General features: G+C 34.7%; 1 protein-coding gene across 5 annotated transcripts in view; it reads left to right on the forward strand.

Moving 5' to 3' along the window:
• LOC143251167 (exportin-T-like) overlaps window positions 1-6,708 on the forward strand; it is a 65,534-nt gene extending 58,826 nt beyond the window's left edge. For all 5 annotated transcript variants that reach the window (XM_076502565.1, XM_076502568.1, XM_076502566.1 and 2 more), the window contains exons 26-27: window positions 1,747-1,872; window positions 2,470-6,708. In XM_076502565.1, coding sequence (XP_076358680.1) covers window positions 1,747-1,872; window positions 2,470-2,496 — 153 coding nt within the window. In that variant the 3' untranslated portion in view covers window positions 2,497-6,708. The remainder of the gene's footprint in view (window positions 1-1,746; window positions 1,873-2,469) is intronic.
• The last annotated feature ends 16,319 nt before the right edge of the window (window positions 6,709-23,027 follow it).

The following is a 23,027-nucleotide window of genomic DNA, read 5'->3' on the forward strand; positions in this document are numbered from 1 at the left end:
CTTTAAGGGACTAAATAAAAAATTTTAAGTGTAAAATATAATAGATCTAACACTAATGTCATATAACAAGTATAATTTTAATGATTAAATTTATACACCTCCTGTAAACTTAGCCTGTCCTAAAAGGGGGAGACTGTGTGAAGTTTCCACCTCTTATTTATGAAAGGTAGAAAAACAACAAAATATAGTTTTATAAAAATAGCATTTTGACCAGTGTACAAAATCCTGTATAATTAGCCATGGTGTAGAGAAAAACTGAAGGAAGTGGATGTTTGATAACTGGTCTTTGTAATCTGTTACCTGTTTCTTTTAGTCAGTTTGCGTGATTATATCTCATTAGACAGAGGAAAGTTAACAAGTATGATGCTAGTATTTGTTGCTGAAAATATGAATTTCAGAGAGTATTGTGAACACACAAGAACATCTAAGAACCAAATAGAGTATCGTAATTAAACAATTAGAAGACTCAAGAAGTGTTGTTGCAACTGAAAAGTATTTGCAAGTAAAACTATTTATTGATTGTAGACTTACCTGAAGTTCGTGTTACAGTTTTAGTGAATATTAATTAAGTTTAGGTTCTTTAAAAAAAACATCCAACCTTTATAAATTTGTGTGAATGTACATAGGTACAGGGGGTTGACAAAAAAAAGTGGTCTCCTTAATGTTGTAAAACTATATATATATTTATAGAACACACTTGATGAGATCTGTTCAAATATGATCTAAAATGCTAGTTTTAACGCTGACTATTGTACATACCTGAACTTTTTATGATTTTAGTTACATTTTCTCATCAAAGGTATTGTACACCTGTTGTAGTTTCTTTCTGTAGTTTTCTTATTCCAATTAATCTACAAATTGATCAAATAAGTTTCTCTGTAATAAACAAACAAAAATGAAACTAAAAATAACACAAACCAGTTTCACAAGTTATTATTTAGTCATTATTCCCTTGGACGTCAGTACTGCTTCACATCAACATGACACGTTTGTACAGATATTCCTGAGTGATTGACTTCCATCCTTCTCTGAATCCTTCAAAAAATTTATTTTCCTTGTTTGGCCTACTGTCTTTCATTAATCGGTTTAACTGAGCTCTTAAATTGTCAGTCTGGTTGATATTGGATAATTGACGTGGCTATTCCATAATATCAGTTATCTTATATCTAAGATATCTTTTAATGTTTCCACAGTTGCACAGAAACATGGAATAAGCTGTAAGAAACTACATCAGTTCACATATTTTTTTTGAGAAAGTGTAACTTAAAGTCATGAAAAGTTCTGGTACTTGAAAAAACCAGTGTTGAAATTAGGATTTGAGATCATATTTGAACATATGTTTTTAGTACATTCTAAAAACATGTAGTTTTACACTTTTTCTGCTACATAATAAAAGATAAATTAACAACATTTACAAACATGTCTACGTTTTTTTCTCCACCCAATGTACCTTGGCCTGCTATTGTGATTTTTTTTTCCTTAGAATTTAGTGGAAAATGAATTACTTAAGATTTGGGAAGTGCATTAGTTAGTAAATTTTGTTCTATGGTTAATTTTGTTTATGTAGGAACACAGTTACATGTTGTTTCTATAATATGCTTACCATGCATAGTATGTCCTTCGTATTTGTTCTGTGCACAATTTGTAATTTAATAATTGACCTCTTGTGTTTTCATCTTAGTACTTTTAAACATTTTCTGATTTTGATGACTCTATATCTGCCCTTCCTCATGTTTCATTTTCTAGGGAAATGAGTTTGCAAACTATCTTCTTACACAGTATCTTCCCACACTGAATATCATGCCAGAGAAAATAACAGATTATTGTCAAGCCTTGAAGTCAGAACCAAAGGTTTTTAAGAGTTATCTAAGGGTATGTTATCAATGTTCAGTTAAAACTTCAGAAAAGTGGTAATTGTAGTTCTGGTTTGTGTTAAAATGTCTCGAGAGCTTAGGTATAACTTGTAAGCAAATGTCTTTTGATACATATATTACATTGTCTTTTCTTTCTGGCTTTGATCTAGAAACTTTTTATGGTCAACTGCCTTGAGAAATTAATTAACAGAATGACAGTGGTTAATTAAGTAATGATTATAACAAGTGTCTAACAGTGACCAGGAAAATTAATTTGTAAAGCGAAGTTTCTGCTTGTGGCAAATGGGAATTTTTCCTTCTGTTTACTAACTAAGGTTAATATGTTGTAGCTGTTTGAGGCTCAGCAGATGAATGTACCATAAAAGAGGGAGCCACATATGTGAACTATTGAACTGAAATATAAACAATAAGGTTACTTAACTTAAATAAGGTAAAGCAAAGTAGTAACTGAAAGATATAACAAGAAGTAATGATGCTTAACTATAGTCATAAAATATTAAAATTACACTCGCTCTTTACCTAAGTGTTGATGACATTTTGTTTAATGATATTTTTACCCTAAGAAATCCTTTATCTCAGTTTTGTAATTTTTCAGATTTTCTTCCAGCAAGCAAAATCATAATGAACTTTGAAACCTAGCTTTGTTGAAGAATGTGGCTAGTTCTTCATATCTGTTGTGAAGAGGACAGCTTCCCATAAGGTTGTCACAGGTTCATTTGTGGTTATTAAATGTTGAATAAGCATCATAAGAACCACAGCAGTGCTTACTAGTAAAAATATAAAAGTTACGACTACCATCACGTTTCATTGAACAGAACAAATATATATTCACAAACAGTTTTTGGTTAACATCAAGCAAAGCAGAGTGTCAGTGCTGTAGAGAAGGTATATTATGCTGCTTTATAAAGTCAGTCTTTGTGTTATCTAGATAATTTTGTTTCTTTTTGGATGCTGCTTTGGTATGGTTTAGTATGATATGCAAATTTAAGCTTCCAATAACCGGTGTACTGTCCTGTGCCATATTTCAGAAGTTGTCATTATTCAAAAAGGTACAGTCTCAAATAACGGAAAATTGGGAAAAAATAACATATACTTGCAGCTATTTTGTTTGTTTTTCTTGTTCTTTTTATTTTATCAAATCAACATATTTTTAGTTATTCAAGAAATGAGGGAATTTGATATGAAGAGCAGTACAATGATGTCACAGTATTAGCTCATTAAATTGTTACATTGTTTTTAAAGTTAAACAAGCTGTCTGTAGGGAAAAATGTTAGAAGAGAAATGGTTATTTAGTACAAGATTAAAGGATAATTAAAGTACCTGTAGAATGTGTGTAGAAAATAAATGGAAAAGATAACTGACCTTCCATAAAAAATGAATTATTTATAAAAGAGGGGGCAGAATTTGAATGCAATTAATAAAAAAGACTATTTTACTACTTTGGACACTTCAAATCTTGATGTTGGGATTCAATGGAAATTGGTTCATAAATGTTTGTATCTAAACTGATTAAAAGTTAAGAACTGGCAGTTGTTCTGATCTCTAGTTGACTGAGAACAACCACTGATGTTAAAGTGTGCTAAAGTAAATAGTGTGAATGACAATATAAATTCTAAGTTTTTTTAGTTATCATTTCACACATCAGGTTTACTGTTACGTAGTAATATGAATTTCAATTATTTTTTATATTTTACTTGATTTCTTATTCACAGAGTGAAAATGTTTGTTTAAAAGTGAAAAAATTCTGACATTTATTATAGAAAGTTGTGCAAGTTTTTATTCAAATGATGGCAAAAATCATAAACAATATTTTGCACTTCTCAACAGGTTAGTGTTTGAACACTGTCTGTTGTTTTTTTTAATGAACTTTAATACTTTTGTAAATTTTTAATGTAAAATACAAATATTTTGTTACATAGTTTGGAACCTTGGGGTATAACAAAGCTTTTTTTTTTTCTGTTTGTTACAATAATTTCATATTAAACAGAAGTAGGTAAACTGAAAAAGCATGAATTCATTGAATAGATAACTTTTGTTTAAATATGAAAAACAGGTGGGTCCTAAAATATGTATATATTAAAACGTATACACAGAGCTTATATTAAATGTCTCGAACATTTTTATAGTGGGTCATATTTTCTGTCTAGGTTACCTCTAAGTTAGCGTTTAAGAAATTACTAAGAGGGATACGGATGTTTAAAAACGTTGTTTTGCATTCATGTCAATAGTATAAACTGTTATTTATGGCTTGGCATGGCCAGGTTGTTAAGGCACTCAGCTTGTAATCCGAGGGTTGTGGGTTCGAATCCTCATCAAACCAAACATGCTCACCTTTCAGCCGTGGGGGCATTATAATGTGGCAGTCAATCCTGCTATTTGTTGGTAAAAGAGTTGCCCAAACGTTGGAAGTGGGCAGTGATGACTAGTTGTCTTCCTTCTAGTCTTACACTACTAAATTAGGGACAGCTAGCCCAGATAGCTCTCATGTAACTTTGAGTGAAATTCAAAAAAGAAACAAACTTTTATTCACCATCGTAACTTGTTACATTGCTTAACTGTCATATTTATAATGTAACTTATCTATTCATTATTATATTTACCAATTTGATAATGAAGTGTTGCTATTTTTGCTCAGTTTCATATGCATCAGTGGCTTTACTTTTGTGTCCATGTTTTGTTGTTCCTCCTGTGACTTACCTAAGATTTTGTGAAAGGAGGGACATTATATGGTTATTTATATTCAGAATTTAGCAGTAGAAAAGACAAAGTTTAATTTAAATTATAGTTAAGTAAATATCACTTGAACTATTTATTTGTTATAGTTTAACTCTGGACTGGTATAATCTACTACATAGTTATCTAGCTAAGAAAATATTACATGAATTATTTCACTACCAGAGGTCCCCATTGGTCAAGTTCAGTTGTCCTTCAGCTCTTATTTCCCAGCTATAGGCAAAACTTAAAATAGCTACTGCTGTTGAAAGGCATAGTTGTTTATTAAATTGTACTATTTAAGTTTTATCTTTAGTGGATGTTGTTACAAATATTTTGTTGTGAAATGTACGTGAGTAATTTAAACAATGTATTATCTAGTAAACAATTTAGAATCATTACTATAAAGAGATTACTTAGGTTGTAATAAAGGTGCAGTGTTTAGAGCCTGAAAGAATTACAAAACTAATATTTCTCCTTCATTGATTGGTCATAATTATGCGATTTTTTTTTTTTTTATTATAGTATGATTTAAAAATGTGTTGATGTACATATATAAGTTATTTTATTTTAATTTGTTTTTAAGTTTAATATCCTCATGTATTGTTTGTTTTCTCTGTTACTTGTATTAGTTTGTTCACTTTGTGTAAACAAACTGGGTTTTGTTTTTGATGTGTACTCTAAGGATGTGAAGTACACAAAACATAGGATTTAATGATTTGACTGCTTTATTTATTCCTGTAATACTTTAAAAAAATGTGTGGTCAAAAAGTTACATCTCTTAAAATGTAAGTTATGACTACATTTCTTGAATGTTTTATATATTTTACTTTTAACATTGTTTGAATTCAGTTTTATGTCCCTTCTATAATGGGTGAAGAACCTCAGATACAAAATACATACTACTCTTTTTGTTGTTTCAAGCAAAACATTGAATTAAGATTGAATCTCCTTCACAGACTTGGACATAATAAAGATGTTTGTTCTTTCATTTTTCTGACTTTTAGATTTAAAGAGCACATTAATAGCTGGTAGTTATTTAATTTGTGTATCAGGCATTCTCTTAAAATCAGCATCTAATCACAAAAGATATTGTTGAAAAAATAAATCCACAAGAGTTTATAGTTGAGAAGAACTAGAGTGATGAATTTGTAGTTTTGAAAAAATGTCACAGTTGTGAGTGTGTCAGACAAAGGATGTGAGTTGAAACTACAGACATATTCCATAAAAGACATGAATTATGAGGGATGTTTCTAATTGCATTTTAATCAATGATCTGGATTTTGTGAGTTATTGATGAAACAGTAAATCAAAGGATACACAACAAATGGGGTAAATCATTGATTTCTTTCTTTATATTGAAGTTAAGTAGGTGACCAGCTACCAGATTTTAAATTTTAACCCCATTAATGCTGTATGATTTTAACAGAATTTGAGGTTTTAGTTTTTCCATTTTAAGTGCAAATAAAAAAAGTCAAATGTGTTGCACCAGTGTTACAGTATATTTGAATTTAAAATAAAATTACAGTTAAGTCTAATTGCTGTATGTAAGTAAAATACATTGAACATGTAATAACAAAATAATGTTATTAGCAGTTGTTCATGTAGTGTGAAAGTACAACTGAGAAAAAACAAAATTCACTTTAAACTGTTTATCATTTGTGATGCATTCTATTACTTATAAGTGTCATATAAATTTGATTTTTAGAAATAATTTAAAAGTAATAAAAACGTATGTTTTTGAATATATTTTTGTCCAAATTAGCTTAATGTGATATATATAATTTTTTAAATGGACACACGTGTGGTGAAATGTGTATTTTTGAATCTTTGGAGAGTATTATGAAATGAAAATGTGTTCAATTGACAAATGCAAGTGATTTCTGTAACAAATGAATTAATTGGAGAAAACTGGATTGTTGCATTATTGCTTGCATAACTTCACACACACCAGTCATTGCCTTTTTAAATAAAAAGTACTAAGCTGTAAAATATCGTCCTGATGTTAAAATTAAAGTTTTTACGTAATTTTGTAGTTACAATTTTCTGCACGGCAATACGTGCTTTTCCTCGCAAATGTATGCATTGAGAAACTACTGGAAAATAAACTTCTTTCTATTCATTGTTACGCTTAACTTATTCTTGTAGTTAGGCCTATAAAATGAACTAGAAAATAAAAATAACTACTAATTTACTCAACAATGTGAAACTTGGAGGTTAATTTCGTTGTTATTAATTAAAGCTCGTTCTCTTGATGGTGTCAATTCGTTAATTGTGTCAATGTTAACGTTAAATAGATGTTTTGATGCTCTAGGCGTTTCGGGCTGGTAAGCCCTTCCTCTGATTTTAAACATGTTTAATATAAAGCCATCAGAAACGAGGTATACATTGAAACATTGGACATCAGTCATTTTTCGTAATACAAAGTTTTTCACTTTGTTTTTGATTGATTAAATAAGACTTATTCAAAGTTACTGGTTAAGGCACAGTTATAAGTAAAAGGAAGAAATACGGTACTGCCTTGTTAATGCGCTACCATCGAGAGCTATGTACACTAGAGGGCGATATAGGCGCTATAACCAAGTGGTTCAAAAGGGACTCACGTTGTCAAAATACATTTTCAACACGACTACTAAAGCAATCGCTAAAATAACTTTATTTAGAGAAGGGAAATAGATATAAAAAGAGCACCGATAATATAAGATAAAATATGAATACAAACTTTCCCATATTTAAGAAACAAAATACCCTTATGTTTACATAAACTTCAGCCCGCTTCGTTTGGTTTCAGCCTCTTCTCGAACGTAATGTAAAGCTTTCAGAATACCTATTACATTTCCTGGAATAGTCGTTTGTAAGCGCTCCAATCGGTATAAAACTTAATGTTTAAGACCAAACCTTATTCTAAATCTACTGCAGTTCGCAACATCCCATCTGACACTGAGAAGTCGCTTAGTTTCACCTTTAAACGTTTCTTGGATCGTCTTGCCTTTTCTTTTGTAATAACGTCATTTATGGCCATATAGATGTAATCTCTGCGGAGTACGGTGATAGCCAGCAGTTTCTAATTCTTTGCGAGCCAAGATAGCACAGCGTTACAGTTGGTGGTGGTATAATGAATAAGGCAGTACTATATATTCTAAGTCGTCAAGAACTGGATGATATCCATCTTTTATTCTAAACAAAAAATATCGACTTTCACACGAATATTGCTTAATTTATTTTGCGTCGTTATTATACAACTTGAACACTGTCTCTGACTTGGCCAGGTGGTTATGGTGATTGACTCGTAAACTGAAGGTTGTAGGTTCGAATCCCCGCAACACCAAATATGCTTGGTCTCTAAGCCGTGAGGGCGGTATAATGTTGTGCTTAATCACACTACCACTATTAGTTGGTCAAAGAGTTGACGGTAAATGGTGATTAATAGCTGACTTCCCTCTGGTCTTCTAAATTATAGACGGTTAGCGGAGATAGCCCTCGTGTAGCTTTGCGCGAAATTCAATAAACAAACCTTTTTTGAGATATTCAGGCCTGAGTCCAACTTTGTTAAAGGTGTATTATATAGAGAAGTTTCATCTATTGCAACTTCATATCGAACCTTTGCTCGTAATTTTAAATTTTTTGTATAATTTTAAAATGAATCTATAATTAAAAAATGCATTGATGTTACGAATTATTTCTAAACCGTACGTCATTATACTGTATTATTTGCTGAAGCTTAGGAGCTAATCGGGTCCGCTTGCATGAACAAATGAAGTAATATTCAGTGGGTAATCGTGATAACTTCAGCTCAGTTAATCTCTTTGTCATTAGGATCTCTTAATTAAACATTGTTATTTTACTTGTTCTAAATGTACCAAAAACGTGAATCATTAGGTTTTTTTTAACTAACTGTTCGTAACATCTGTGCAAAAACTAAAGACGTTTTGAAAAGTAAGTTTTATATAAATATTTGGGTTTTGTTTTAAATTTATTTTTAATTTGTTTTGAAAACTAAAGTATCAAAATAGCTTATTACTGACATTTTAAAATGAAAGTGTAATTACAAGTCATTAACATTAAATTATTTTCAACAATACAATTTTTATAATAGAATAAACAAATTCCACATACTAAGGATATTATTTTTGAAAAATACTGTATTTATTTTGTCCTAACTATTTGTTGTTTTGAATTAAGCACAAAGCTACATAATGGGCTATTTTTTCTCTGCCCACAACGGGTATCGAAACCCGGTTTTTAGCGTTGTAAGTCCGCAGACACACCGTTGAGCCACTGGGAGGGCTTTGTCTTACTTCACATTACTGTTTTATTAAAGTTGTCGTTAGTATACGTAAGGTACGTATAAAATATGCGCCAAAACCTTTGGACTTTATATTTAAGAAACTAATAATTTGAGACTAAGAATAAATTTCAACAATAATCATGTTAGAAATCAAAACGATTAGTATGTAAGTGAAATCAATAAGTAAACGTTTTATTCTGTTATTTTCTTTTTGTTTAATGGACCGAATGAATATTTTCAAAGTTTTTCCCTTTTAAAAAAGATACTTTATTGTCCGATTTAATTTTTTTAACTTCAAAGCCGTTAGGCAACGTAGTGCTCATAGAATAGGAGTCCATAGATTTTGGCGCCAGTTTTAGATGTACTTTTAGTATGCCGTAGTGCTCGCCGCTAGTACAGCGGTATGTCTACGGCTTCACAACGCTAAAATAAGGGGTTCGATTCCCCTCGGTGGGCTCAGCAGATAGCCCGATGTGACTTTGCTCTAAGAAAACACACAAGTAAACCATAAATAACACTTCCAGATAAAATAAACTAAAAAAAATAGAAAAATCCACCTATGTTATACAAGAAGGTATCGCTTTTACAGAATGCTACCTCGGCAAAATTTTTAGGTTTAACCTACGCTACCAAGTTAACGTGGATACAGCATACTGATTAAAATCTGAAAAATAGCAAATTATGCAAGAAACCTGTCGGTTAAAAGTCAAGGCACTTCTCCAGATAATATAATACAAATCTACAAAACATACATTAGACCCTTATATAATACACATGTCCAGCCTGGTCAAGTACATCACAAAAAAAGAATATACAAATTTCGATCATAACCTCACCTTATAAAATACCGCGCAGAACTTTATCAATATTCATACACACGTATGCAAACATAAAAACATTATCCAATAGATTCTTGCATAACGCCCTAAATTATTTTAATACAAATTATTTATTGTGTGACCTCGATAGATATCACGTAGATGAACATAGTCCTAAGTTAGTTATCACCATTAAATTCCGTCAAGGAACATAGGGCCGCAATCGCTTGCGGATTCTTCAACAGGTATTTAAGTGAGTAGGTTGTTAGCCCGCTGCACCGAGCCGTCCCTAATTTAGCAGTGTAAGACTAGAAGGAAGGCAGCTAGTCATCACCACCCACCGCCAACTCTTGGGCTACTCTTTTACAAACGAATAGTGGGATTGACCGTCACATTATAACGCCCCCACGGCTGGGAGGGCGAGCATGTTTGGCGCGACGTGGGCGCGAACCCGTGACCCTCGGATTACAAGTCGCACGCCTTACGCGCTTGGCCATGCCAGGCCATCGTCCTAAGTACCTCTCTCTTATATATTTAACAAATATAAATTAAGCAGGCTACCAAACACCAGACTTTTAGATTTAGTGTTATATACATAGTTTTAAATAGTTTTATATAAATTGATTTTTAAAAAAATAATTAGGCCATTGTAGACAATATATGGACATTGCTCTGAAAAGAGCCAGAGTAAGTGCGGGTTACTCTGGCCCTCAAACACTACAACTTTATCATAGTTGTAGCTGAGAATTGAAGTTAGGGATGGAGGAAGAGGTTTTTTTGCACCTGACCCTCCTGGGTATATAATTATCAACATACCCAAATACCCATAAAGAAGAAGTAAAGCGAATAACCCCATGCACACTGATCAAACCTTGAGTATCCATTACTTTCTTGTATCAAATATTTGGAGTACATGAACTGGAACTGTCTGCTGTTGTCGTTAAATAGTGTCTGAATTGTGAACGATATGGATATTTAACAAATCTTTGCATATCTCTGTTACGAATATTATTCAAGGCAAAGTATTATTTTCCGTATTTAGTATTTTATTCTGTAACTTGAATTATCAAAAAGATGAAAAATAAAACAATTTAGATTTAAAAAAAACAAACTTGAATATGTTACACAGATATTTTGGCTTTTGTTAATTTCCAAAAACTGTTTTCTTGTTTCTATACTGAATGTCTGTTTGTTTTTTGAATTTCGCGCAAAGCTGCTCAAGGGCTATCTGCGCTAGCCGTCTCTAATTTAGTAATGTAAGACTAGAGGGAAAGCAGCTAGTCATCACCACCCATCGCCAATTCGTGGGCTACTTTTTTACCAACGAATAGTGGGATTAACTATAACATTATAACGCCCCCACAGCTGAAAGGGCGAGCATGTTTGATGCGACGGGGATTCGAACCCACGATCCACAGATTAAGGGTCGAACGTCTTAACCCCCCTGTCATGCCAGGCCTTACTGAATGGCTGCGATGCTAAGAAACCGGTTAAATAAAACATAGAGTATTGAAAATAAAACACAGACTTTGTTAAACATGTTTACCTTGAAGTGAAACCACCTTTGGTTATAGTTTACACACACTTACAGATACCACAGGAAGTGTGTACTACGGTCAGTGGAATATCACAATGAATATCCTGGGGGATAGATTTCATCAGGCTAGAAAGTTAACTTGATAACTGAATAACATTGGAGGCCGTCCATACGAATACAAACTTACAAAGCAATGTTTAAATAAAAACATTTTAGTTTGTTAAACCCCTTTCGCTGAAAGATTGGAAATAAATTAGATACACTCAGAAATACATGTGTTTTACACTGCTGATCTAGGCTCTTTGCGTTGTATCTTTGTCATAATAAATCACGTTATTTTGTATTGGAAAGCCTTTTCCTTCTAAAGGATTAATGTTATGCGTCTGAACTTGAGTCAGTCCCACTATTCATTGGTAAAAATAGTTGCTCAAGAGTTGCGTATAGGTGATGATGACCAGTTATCTTCCTTCTAGTCTACTAAATTAGGGACGGCTAGTGCAGATAGCCCTCGTGTATCTTTGCGCGAAATGAAAATAACAACAATAATGCTTCCTGTAATTATGATAAGTAGATTAAGTTTCTCCTGAGTCACTGTGTTGGGAGGGGGGCTATGGTGAAGAAGAGGGGTATTTACCAAGTCAACTGTTAAGCCTAATAGCTTAGACCATGTACATGTCTATACAGATAGTTTTCAGTGTAAATACATAATGTTTGTGGTTGGTGCTGACCATCTGTTTCATGCTTTTAAGCATATTGGTTTTAAAATTTATTGATAAGTTATGTGCACTTATTTGGTGTCCATCTATTATAATACGAACGCTATTAACGTATGTTTGACAATACAAACAAACTCCAACGAAGATCTTGATATAATATTGACTAAAACGCATTTGCGGTGTATGTTTTTTTTTCAATAATATAATAAGACGTATTTTGTCTTACTAAACGTTTGATTGAGTTTATCTGTACAGTTAAACATACATTCGTGGTACTGGTATTATAACAGAATATAAAATAGTTAAACAGAGGGAATGAGATATAAGTATTACTACATTTTAGGTAATGAAATTAAATTGTTATTGAACACATATATCACGGATATAGGTCGCCAATTGTACTAAAGCATGCTTGTTTTAGATTCGTCCAGCCTTTATCTTATAACATTACTTCCTGTATTGACTGGAAACTTTTAAGGGACTTTCTTAGAATCTAGTGTTTTAAGATTTCGTCGTGAGATAGTTTTTGTTTTCTCTTACAGAACTGAGTTAGTCGTATGTGGAAACACGAATTTCAAAAAAGAAAAAAGAGATAGAATAAACATATATTTTGAAAATACATTTTTTTTCTCTAGAAAAACATGTAGAACTTGGCAAAATTTAGTGTACTGGGAAGAAGATGATGCCTGTTTATAAATGTGGCAGTCAATAGCAAACGTCCCCCGCTAGTACAGCGGTTAGACTACGGATTTACAACGCTAAAAGCAGAGGTTTGATTCCCCTGTGTGGGCTCTGCAGATAGCCCAATGTGGCTTTGCAATAAGAAAAAACACACACACGCATCATAGCAAACTTCATTTTACTATGAACGAGATGATGCCTGTTAAAGGTGAATTTTCAACAAACATAATAATTGCTTTAGAAACTGTACTTTGGTTAGGTATAATTCCTGTGTGGTTGCCATATTTTTAAACACTTTAGTTTTTGAGTAAAAAATGAAACAAAATATGCGGTCCTCGAACTCAAGTTCCTCTCGGTCGTTCGGCTGTTTCCGTGACATTTTACAATTATGACGTAATAGTTGCCAAACACGCTTCGTTGCGCGCCGACCATTTTGTTCCTTTCAGTGCTGGTGTTTTATGTAAATCTATCAGTGCTTTTTTCGGATTACATACTTTGTGAGACTTTTTTTTTGTCTTGATATTGCTACTTTATGTTTGTTTTATGATAGGATGGTTTACTGCGTTGCTTATGTTTGTAAGAGCGGTTCGGCAAAAGCTTCTTTTCGTTTCCGTGCAAGGAGAAGGAACCGGCAAGGTGGCGACAGTGGGTGCGGATGGTTAATAGGAAAAACTTGACTCCTTCACACCATACAAAGCTTTGTCAAGATCACTTTGAACGCTCATGTTTTGTGTCGGATCCCACTGTTTTGGATTCCGAGGGTTTCAAGCCAGGCAGGTTGAGACCGAAGAAAACATCGGCCGTAGACAGGATCGTCCCCACCATCTTTCCTCGTGTAGACCTGAGGACTGATCTCAGTCTGCAGCATACAGGTTCCACCCCTCTGAAGTCATCCCTTGCAATCACGAAAAGAACAAACTTAAAGATATATGTGCAGTATAAAGCAATAAACAATAACTGGTATAATATAATAATTTAAAAAATACAAGTTTTTGAAGAATGTAACTAGACATACACATTTCACATTCATGAGTGTGTTTTGTATTTATGGCACCTGAAAGTCAGTGAAACCTTGATTTTCTATTCTAGACAGTGGACAAATCTATCCCAAATAGAGTATATTCCAAGTTTAAAAGCTGGTAGATCATTCTGTAGATGTTTTTGTATCATTTTTACATATGGAAAGGTTTGAAGAATACCATATTTCAAATTTAACATTTCAACGTAAATTGAAATAAGACAATGTCTTGAACATGTTGAAGTAATCGAGTACATGTTATGTATTTAAAAAAAAAAAACATTGTACACTTGTAAACAATCAAATATTAACTCCATAACATATTTCCATAACTCATCATAATAAAATTAATCTTAACACAGTACTTTGACATTGTCATATTAAATGTAAATCTCATAAACCTCATAAAGCATGTTGTTTTAATATATAATCTTATTTCTTCAATATCACTTACAGTTCCGCTACTCTCGCTCGTGGAACTGTCCTCATCACTAGAACTTGTCAGATCTGTGTCAAAAGTAACTGTTCTAGGTTCGTTCAGAGTAGGTTCGAATTGATATGGTGCTACTCAACACTGTTCAGAACACAAAGTCAAAACAGACTCCGCCTCTGTTACTCCGTATGCACTGGCTATGTTCATTTACATTCAACGCGCTGACGTTGGCGGTTTTTTTGGCAACTATTACGTCACAGTACTTTTCCTAGTGGCAAACGTAAAAACTGAAATGTTCACTCTCCGCTCGGAAACGGCTCTTTCTGCACCAAGTTTTATGTTTCATTTATTAGCACATATTTTTTTTATTAAAAATGAGAACCTGCAAAATTAATCAGTATTAGTAGTTATTTTGACTGCAAAGTTTTCCTTTTTTTCTGTAAACTTCACCTTTAAGCACGTTGTGTTTTTGTTTAACAACAGGCAGACACTACTGAATAACTTAAAGCCAGTTGAGAAAGCAAAAATTTTATTAATGGTCCTGATAATGATAAAGTCACTTGCAATTTGTTTAATTATGATTTGTAATCAAAATAAAACAAAGTATTGTCATGATTTTTGCAGTCCCACCTGACAAACTTATGATAACAAATAAGGCTAGTCTGTAGAATTGTTTCACTGTACAACCGTTATAACATGCAGAGAAACAAACAGTTAACGAACATTAACTGTATGATTGAAACTGGACCAACTTAGGCCCGGCATGGCCAAGCGTGTTAAGGCGTGCGACTCGTAACCTGAGGGTTGCGGGTTCGCATTCTCGTCGTGCCAAACATGCTCCCCCTTTCAGCCGTGGCGGCGTTATAATGTGACGGTAAATCCCACTATTCGTTGGTAAAAGAGTAGCCCACGAGTTAGCAGTGGGTGGTGATGACTAGCTGCCTTCCCTCTAGTCTTACACTGCTAAATTAGGGACTGCTAGCACAGATAGCCCTCGAGTAACTTTGTGCGAAATTCCAAAACAAACAAACTGGACCAACTTTAAGTTATTGGAAGTGCATAACATGTGACAATAAGTAAGACTTCCGTCTTCAAATACTTTTGTCCGCTCAGTTTACCTAACCCAATCTGATGTACGTGAGCCCAGCATGGCCAAGTGGTTAAGGCAACCGACTTCTAATCTCATGTAGCTTTGCGCGAAATAAAAAAACAAACAAACAAAATTACAATTTTATAAAAACTGATTTTTGTTTAAAATGTGTTTAAATGAAATGTCAGATACGTGTTTCAAGTAATTTGGACATCTGTGTAGAAACGGATAACTCAGCTAACATAAAATAAAGCTAATGTTTTGGGACTGTGTTATTCAAAGAATATCTTTAAACAAAACTTCGACTCGTGATCCGAGGATAGCGAGTTCGAATCCCCGTCACACCAAACATGCTCACCCTTTCAGCCGTGGGGGCGTTAAAATTTAACGGTCAGTCCCACTATTCGTTGGTAAAAGAGTAGCCAAAGAGTTAGCTGTGGGTGGTGATGACTAGCTGCCTTTCCTCTTGTCTTACACTGCTAAGTTAGGGATGTCTAGCGCAGATAGCCCTCGTATAGCTTTGCGCGAAATAAAAACAAACAAACAAACAAAACAAACACGCCCTGTTGTTCAGCGAGTAAAACAGTTCATTATATATTTTCAAACTATTTTCTGTTGTTCAGCAAGTCGAATATAATTTCAACTTTAAAATATGTGCATTTAGAAGTCAAATCCAACATCCAACGTCATCGGTTTGTTAAACTAAGTTATAGTCAATTTTATTATCGATATTTTTACAACTGTTTATAAAAAAAGGGGAGAGACAGGCTCCCCCTATCTAACGGAAGAGGAACTCTTGTTAAAAGATAAGATACCAGGTATAGTTAACAAAATAAAAAACAACAACTTTTGGACAAGTTAGCGTTTAATTTTTCTCGAGGCCAACATGAACGTATTATAAAAAAAGGTCACATTTCTACGAACAAGAAAACACACGCTAAAATATAGTTTTGTTTGTTTGTTTCTTTTTTATTTTCGCGCAAAACTACACGAGGACTATCTGCGCTAGTCGTCCCTAATTTTGCAGTGTAAGACAAGAGAGAAGACAGCTAGTCATCACCACCCACAGCTAACTCTTGGGCTACTCTTTCACCAACGAATAGTGGGACTGACCGTTAAATTTTAACGCCCCCACGGCTGAAAGGGTGAGCATGTTTGGTGTGACGAGGAATCGAACCCGCTATCCTCGGATCACGAGTCGAAGTTTTGTTTAAAGATATTCTTTGAATAACACAGTCCCAAAACATTAGCTTTATTTTATGTTAGCTGAGTTATCCGTTTCTACACAAATGTCCAAATTACACGGATGAGTTATCCGTTTCTACACAGATGTCCAAATTACACGGATGAGTTATCCGTTTCTACACAGATGTCCAAATTACTTGAAACACGTATCTGAAAACAAAGACATTTCATTTAAACACATTTTTTAACAAAAATCAGTTTTTATAAAATTGTAATTTTGTATATAAATCCTTGATTTTCAAAACAATAACTACATTATACAAATTAAACCTTGGTACACCACAATATCTATCGTTACTTCTTCTGACAGTATTAACAGGATTCACAACGCCAAAATCAGGGGTTCGATTCCCCTCGGTGAATTCAGCAGATAGCCTGATGTGGCTTTGCTATAAGAAAAACACACATAGTTTAACAGTTTTTTATGAGATCCAACCCTTGAACTTCCCACATAGAACTGACCCTTTAAACTTTGACCTTTTTCCTTAATAATTGATATTTCTAAACAAATTGTAGCTGGGAATTGGAGCCTTCTAAATTTAAAAGCGATAACCACTTGGTACTAAAGGAATTCTTGGAATGAAGACATAATCTTTGGTATAACCAATTCTAACTGCTGCTTCAACATCATGTGGTAGTAAAGTTTTAACATCTACACTTGTGACATTACTTCAAGGTTATGTAACCTTGAAGGATCACGATTTATCATCAACATTATTAGTGAACCAGTCTTCAACTTCAGAATGTGATCTGGGATCCATAAAACATTACCTTGTTCTGAGTCTTCTAAACAGAGAGTATAAAATCTTTTATTACTACTTCTGTCTATAATACGAAACTTCAGAAATTTATTATATATTTCAAAGTAATGGTTAGCTCTTTAATTTCTTACACTCTATTGCATGAAAAGTTTTAACAAATGAAATAGATCTGACCAAATAGTCCATTGTATTGTTCTGTGCTTAATTGCAAACAAGTAAACAATCTAAATCTTCAAATGCATTTTCGTGAGCCATGGTGCATTCGTCCCAGTTTATCATTCCAAATTCTTTCAATGCCCAGTCTGCCCAATATGAAATAAATTAAGAGGTAACTTGTATTCTACGTGAACTGTCTTTCCTTCTTGTTGTTACGATTCCTATTGATGAAACAGCCAAAGCAAGTTGTTTTTACAATCTAAGTTTTGCAAGAAGAAATTTACTCGCTAACGTTTCATCTATTCCTCTTAGAGCATCAGACAACCTCACACCAAGTTTATCATGTTGAACATTGTTTAGGATATGTTTGTAGACGAAATATTCACCTTCTGTCAGTTTGTCTTTATTTTAAGTAACAAATTCCATAAGGTTATCCACAATGTATGATATTACCCCGAATAATTCATAACGGTATTGTTTATTTTAGTCCTAACTGGTGAAAGGAGGAGAGAATCTAGGAGAAAACGACCACCAAGTGGTAAAAATTAGTCTTCAAGGATGATTAACCCTTCATTAAATACTTCAGAGTAATGAAGAGCCATGTCTGAGTGGATGGAAATAGTGTTTTCAATACCATCATCTAACAAAAAACTATCACTGAAGTCCTACGAACAACAGAACGAAACTGAAAATCTACTTCAAAAACATGGCGACTGTAGGGAAACCATAACCGAATAAAATCAGAAACATAACATTGAAAGAGTGTCAAAATATAAGTGTGTGTGTTGTTTTCTCATAGCAAAGCCACACTGAGCTATCTGCTGAGTCCAGTGAGAGTAAGAATAGTAAAGCCACACTGGGCTATCTGCTGAGTCCAGTGAGAGTAAGAATAGCAAAGCCACACTGGACTGTCTGCTGAGTCCAGTGACAGTAAGAATAGTAAAGCCACAATGGGCTATCTGCTGAGTCCAGTGAGAGTAAGAATAGCAAGGCCACACTGTGCTGTCTGCTGAGTCCAGTGAGAGTAAGAATAGCAAAGCCACACTGGGCTATCTGCTGAGTCCAGTGAGAGTAAGAATAGTAAGGCCACACTGGACTATCTGCTGAGTCCAGTGAGAGTAAGAATAGCAAAGCCACACTGGACTGTCTGCTGAGTCCAGTGACAGTAAGAATAGTAAAGCCACAATGGGCTATCTGATGAGTCCAGTGAGAGTAAGAATAGCAAGGCCACACTGTGCTGTCTGCTGAGTCCAGTGAGAGTAAGAATAGCAAAGCCACACTGGGCTATCTGCTGAGTCCAGTGAGAGTAAGAATAGCAAAGCCACACTGGGCTATCTGCTGAGTCCAGTGAGAGTAAGAATAGCAAAGCCACACTGGACTATCTGCTGAGTCCAGTGAGAGTAAGAATAGTAAAGCCACACTGGACTATCTGCTGAGTCCAGTGAGAGTAAGAATAGCAAGGCCACACTGGGCTATCTGCTGAGTCCAGTGAGAGTAAGAATAGTAAAGCCACACTGGGCTATCTGCTGAGTCCAGTGAGAGTAAGAATAGCAAAGCCACACTGGACTATCTGCTGAGTCCAGGGAGAGTAAGAATAGTAAAGCCACACTGGGCTATCTGCTGAGTCCAGTGAGAGTAAGAATAGCAAGGCCACACTGTGCTGTCTGCTGAGTCCAGTGAGAGTAAGAATAGCAAAGCCACACTGGGCTATCTGCTGAGTCCAGTGAGAATCAGAATAGCAAAGCCACACTGTGCTGTCTGCTGAGTCCAGTGAGAGTAAGAATAGCAAAGCCACACTGGGCTATCTGCTGAGTCCAGTGAGAGTAAGAATAGCAAGGCCACACTGGGCTATCTGCTGAGTCCAGTGAGAGTAAGAATAGTAAAGCCACATTGGGCTATCTGATGAGTCCAGTGAGAGTAAGAATAGCAAGGCCACACTGTGCTGTCTGCTGAGTCCAGTGAGAGTAAAAATAGTAAAGCCACACTGGACTATCTGCTGAGTCCAGTGAGAGTAAGAATAGTAAAGCCACACTGGGCTATCTGCTGAGTCCAGTGAGAGTAAGAATAGCAAAGCCACACTGGGCTATCTGCTGAGTCCAGTGAGAGTAAGAATAGCAATGCCACACTGGGCTAACTGCTGAGTCCAGTGAGAGTAAGAATAGCAAGGCCACACTGGGCTATCTGCTGAGTCCAGTGAGAGTAAGAATAGCAATGCCACACTGGGCTATCTGCTGAGTCCAGTGAGAGTAAGAATAGCAAAGCCACACTGGGCTATCTGCTGAGTCCAGTGAGAGTAAGAACTTTGTCAATTCGAGACGGTTTTAATTTACCCGCAGCGGGAACAAAATAAGAAACATTTAAAAGTGAACAAAAAAGTAACCAAAGAAGTAGAGCACTGACGAGTTAAAACTTTAGTAACAGAAGATTTGTCTGGGGAAACAAACGAAGTTGACAATTAAAACTATCTAAAGGAATATTATCCAAATCTACCATTTGTGAATAATCAAACAATTGCTTTTATTACTAGACGCATAGGTATATACCAAGACTAATGTACAATCAAAAATAGTACATTTAATAGCTATAATTCGTCCACTCTTAACAGAAAAATATATTAGAGTGTACTCAGAACAATCTGCCAAGAAGAACAGCCAGCTACCCGTTGTCTGACAGAAGCATCAGATGAATTAAAATGAATCCCACTGCCAACATGACGAAAAAAACAAACAAACAATAAAATAAGAGTCTTCTGAACACACACTATAGAAATTCGACACTGAAAACAACCAGACAAGACATTGCATTTGAGAATCAGACTTTTAAATTAAATCAGATTAAACTGTGTTTTTCTGTTGAATTACACAATAATTTCAGTTTGGTTTGTTTTGAATTTCGGGCAAAGCTACACGAAGGCTGTCTTCGCTAGCCGTCCCTAATTTTGCAGTGTAAGACTAGAGGGAAGGCAGCTAGTCATCACCACCCACCCGTCAACTCTTGAGCTATTCTTTCACCAACGAATAGTGGGATGGACCGTCACATTATAATACCCCCAGGGCAGGAAGGGAGTACATGTTTGGTGTGACGGGGATTCGAACCTGCGACCCTCAGATTACGAATCGAGTGCCCTAACCACGTGGTCATGCCAGCACTGTTAAGAAACGTACCGAATCGCTTGAGATACTCTTATCGCTGATTTATTGATTATTATTATATTACTAACTATCTAAGTATTGTACGAGAAAACCGTTTGATAAAAACGAGGGTAGAGAAGTGGAGATTAAGGCTGGACTTGAACTTGTCGGTAACGTAAGTTGTGACGTCAAGAGCACGAGTGAGAGCTAAGCGTTTCTTTAAAGGCAATGAAGACCAAAGCAAACTATGAAACCAAAGGCTGTACTGATATTAAGTGCGTGATAATGGTTTTCAAGTACATCTTGAGATGGATTTTTAACATAATTCTAGTCTGACTATTAACATTACGTGAGACGAGACCTATTCATGGTTGCGATCACAGGATACAAAAGTTCAGTGGAAGAACAACTGGCTGGAGGTGGGGAAAGGTACTCCTAGAAAACCCATTTTCACAGACAGGGGTGATGGCTGTAAAAAACAAACAGAAGTTTTCCTGGTACTTCAAAAGAGTTTCAAGAATTCTTGAGCACTCTGTATATAATGAGGCCCGGCATAGCCAGGTGGCCAAAACACTCGACTCCTAATCTGAGGGTCGCGGGTTCGAATCCCCGTCACACCAAACATGCTCGCCCTTTCAGTCCTGGGGACGTTACAATGTGACGGTCAATTCCACTATTCGTTGGTAAAAGAGTAGCCCAAGATATGTCGGCGGGTGGTGATGACTACTTGCCTTCCCTCTTGTCTTACACTACTAAATTAGGAACGGCTAGCGCAGATGGCTCTCGTATATCTTTGTGCGAAATTCATACCAAACTTTGTATAATATGGTATAAAATGTATTCCAGTCATGCAGAATTTGGCTAGTATATACCATTTAGCAAAGTAATATCGTGTCTTTCCTTAACTATTTTCTTTGTAATTAGAATATTTAAAAAATGTACTTCCATTACTAATGTTCTGATCTAAGGAAGAGGTATAGCAATTACACTTCACGAACTTTCAGAATAAAAAAACGTTTAAGTCAAAATATAAAATAATAAGTTACATCTTAAGGAATGTAAAAAATATATAAACTGACACCAACATTTATTAAATTTAAAACTTAATAAAAAAACTGATGAATTATAAATTACGCTATAAAATAATACAAAAGTTCGCAAGTGGTGTAACAGAGAATATAAAAATTGGAAGAATAAATGTTTAATGAAGAATCTTACTTCTCTTGAAAGAGAACTGTATACTTCAATATCGTGGATGAATTTTCCTCATTGTTAAGCCTATATAAACACTCAATAGTTTACTGTTCTAATGATAGATTTAACTTAAATCTTAAAATGTAAGGATGACTTCAAGCTATACGAGACTTTCTTTCTTTCTCAAAACATATTTACCAGATAATTGTAGCGTTCGTTATACACAGAGTCTGTTTTTTGGTACTTACTCTATAGATGTGCTCCCTCATCATTATTATGTCTCAAACATAAACCTGAAAACACTACAGCAAAGAGAGCCACACATTCAGCCTCATATTAAGAAAAGAGAGACATATTTGATCATAGTAGAATTAACCTACAAAACTGGTTCTGTCACATTAAAGTTTCATGAGTTTTGAAGGTATCTCTTCCAGTAGAATTTCCCACCATTTAGAGAGAACGAATAGATGGTTTTACATTATTGTAGAAAAATACAGAAATAGACTACACGTCGCAAGTTGTTTGACAAAATCAAATGTGCACTTTTGTGTGTGGGGGAAATCTAGTGGGAATTTTGATCTTTTCATGTTTCTTCAGGGGACCGTATGGTCACCATGACAACCAAGTTTGATGGAGGTTGGTCAAATAGTGTAGGAAGAGTTAGCGGACAAACACACAACGTAAGTCGTTTGTATATGATAAATAAAAAGGAGAAAGTAAACAATAAAATACAACAACTGGAACGCCCCCGTCTTTTCTTCATTGTACCACATCTATAGTTCGTATATTTAATAATTCGTATTAAATATTAACTCTATAAAACCAAATAACGCCGCGCTCACACACACATCCAAGACTGATAGATGGCACCATAGTAGTATTGTTCTGTATTTCCTACGCAAAGTCTTAAAAATAACATTCGTAGGAACAGGTTCCCCCACATCTGCGAATAAATATTATCTTGGCTGCCATCATCACCTAATTCGAACCCTTGTGACATATTTTTACGTGGATATTCAAACGTAACCTAGACACTATAAAGGTTCCTGATGATGGAATAACTTGGAAAAAATTGCCGTTAAATAAGTCAAAGTGTTGTTCACAATGACAAATTACAGTATATGACAGCAACGAAGGCATGTGTCACTCGGAGTCCATTGAACCTTGCACGTGAAAAGTGCAAGGTTAGAAAACTGTTGAGCCGATCACGCAGGTTTATCAGAAAAGACAATGCAGGACGTATACATATATATAAAAACACCCTATATATTATTATATATTATACGTTTAAATAATTATATAAAATATAACAAACTGTAGTCAGGAATTCATCATCTTAGGTAACGATATTAAACTGAATTATAACGTGTAAT

This window comes from Tachypleus tridentatus, chromosome 5, assembly GCF_004210375.1.
Source record: "Tachypleus tridentatus isolate NWPU-2018 chromosome 5, ASM421037v1, whole genome shotgun sequence".
Taxonomy (NCBI): domain Eukaryota; kingdom Metazoa; phylum Arthropoda; class Merostomata; order Xiphosura; family Limulidae; genus Tachypleus; species Tachypleus tridentatus.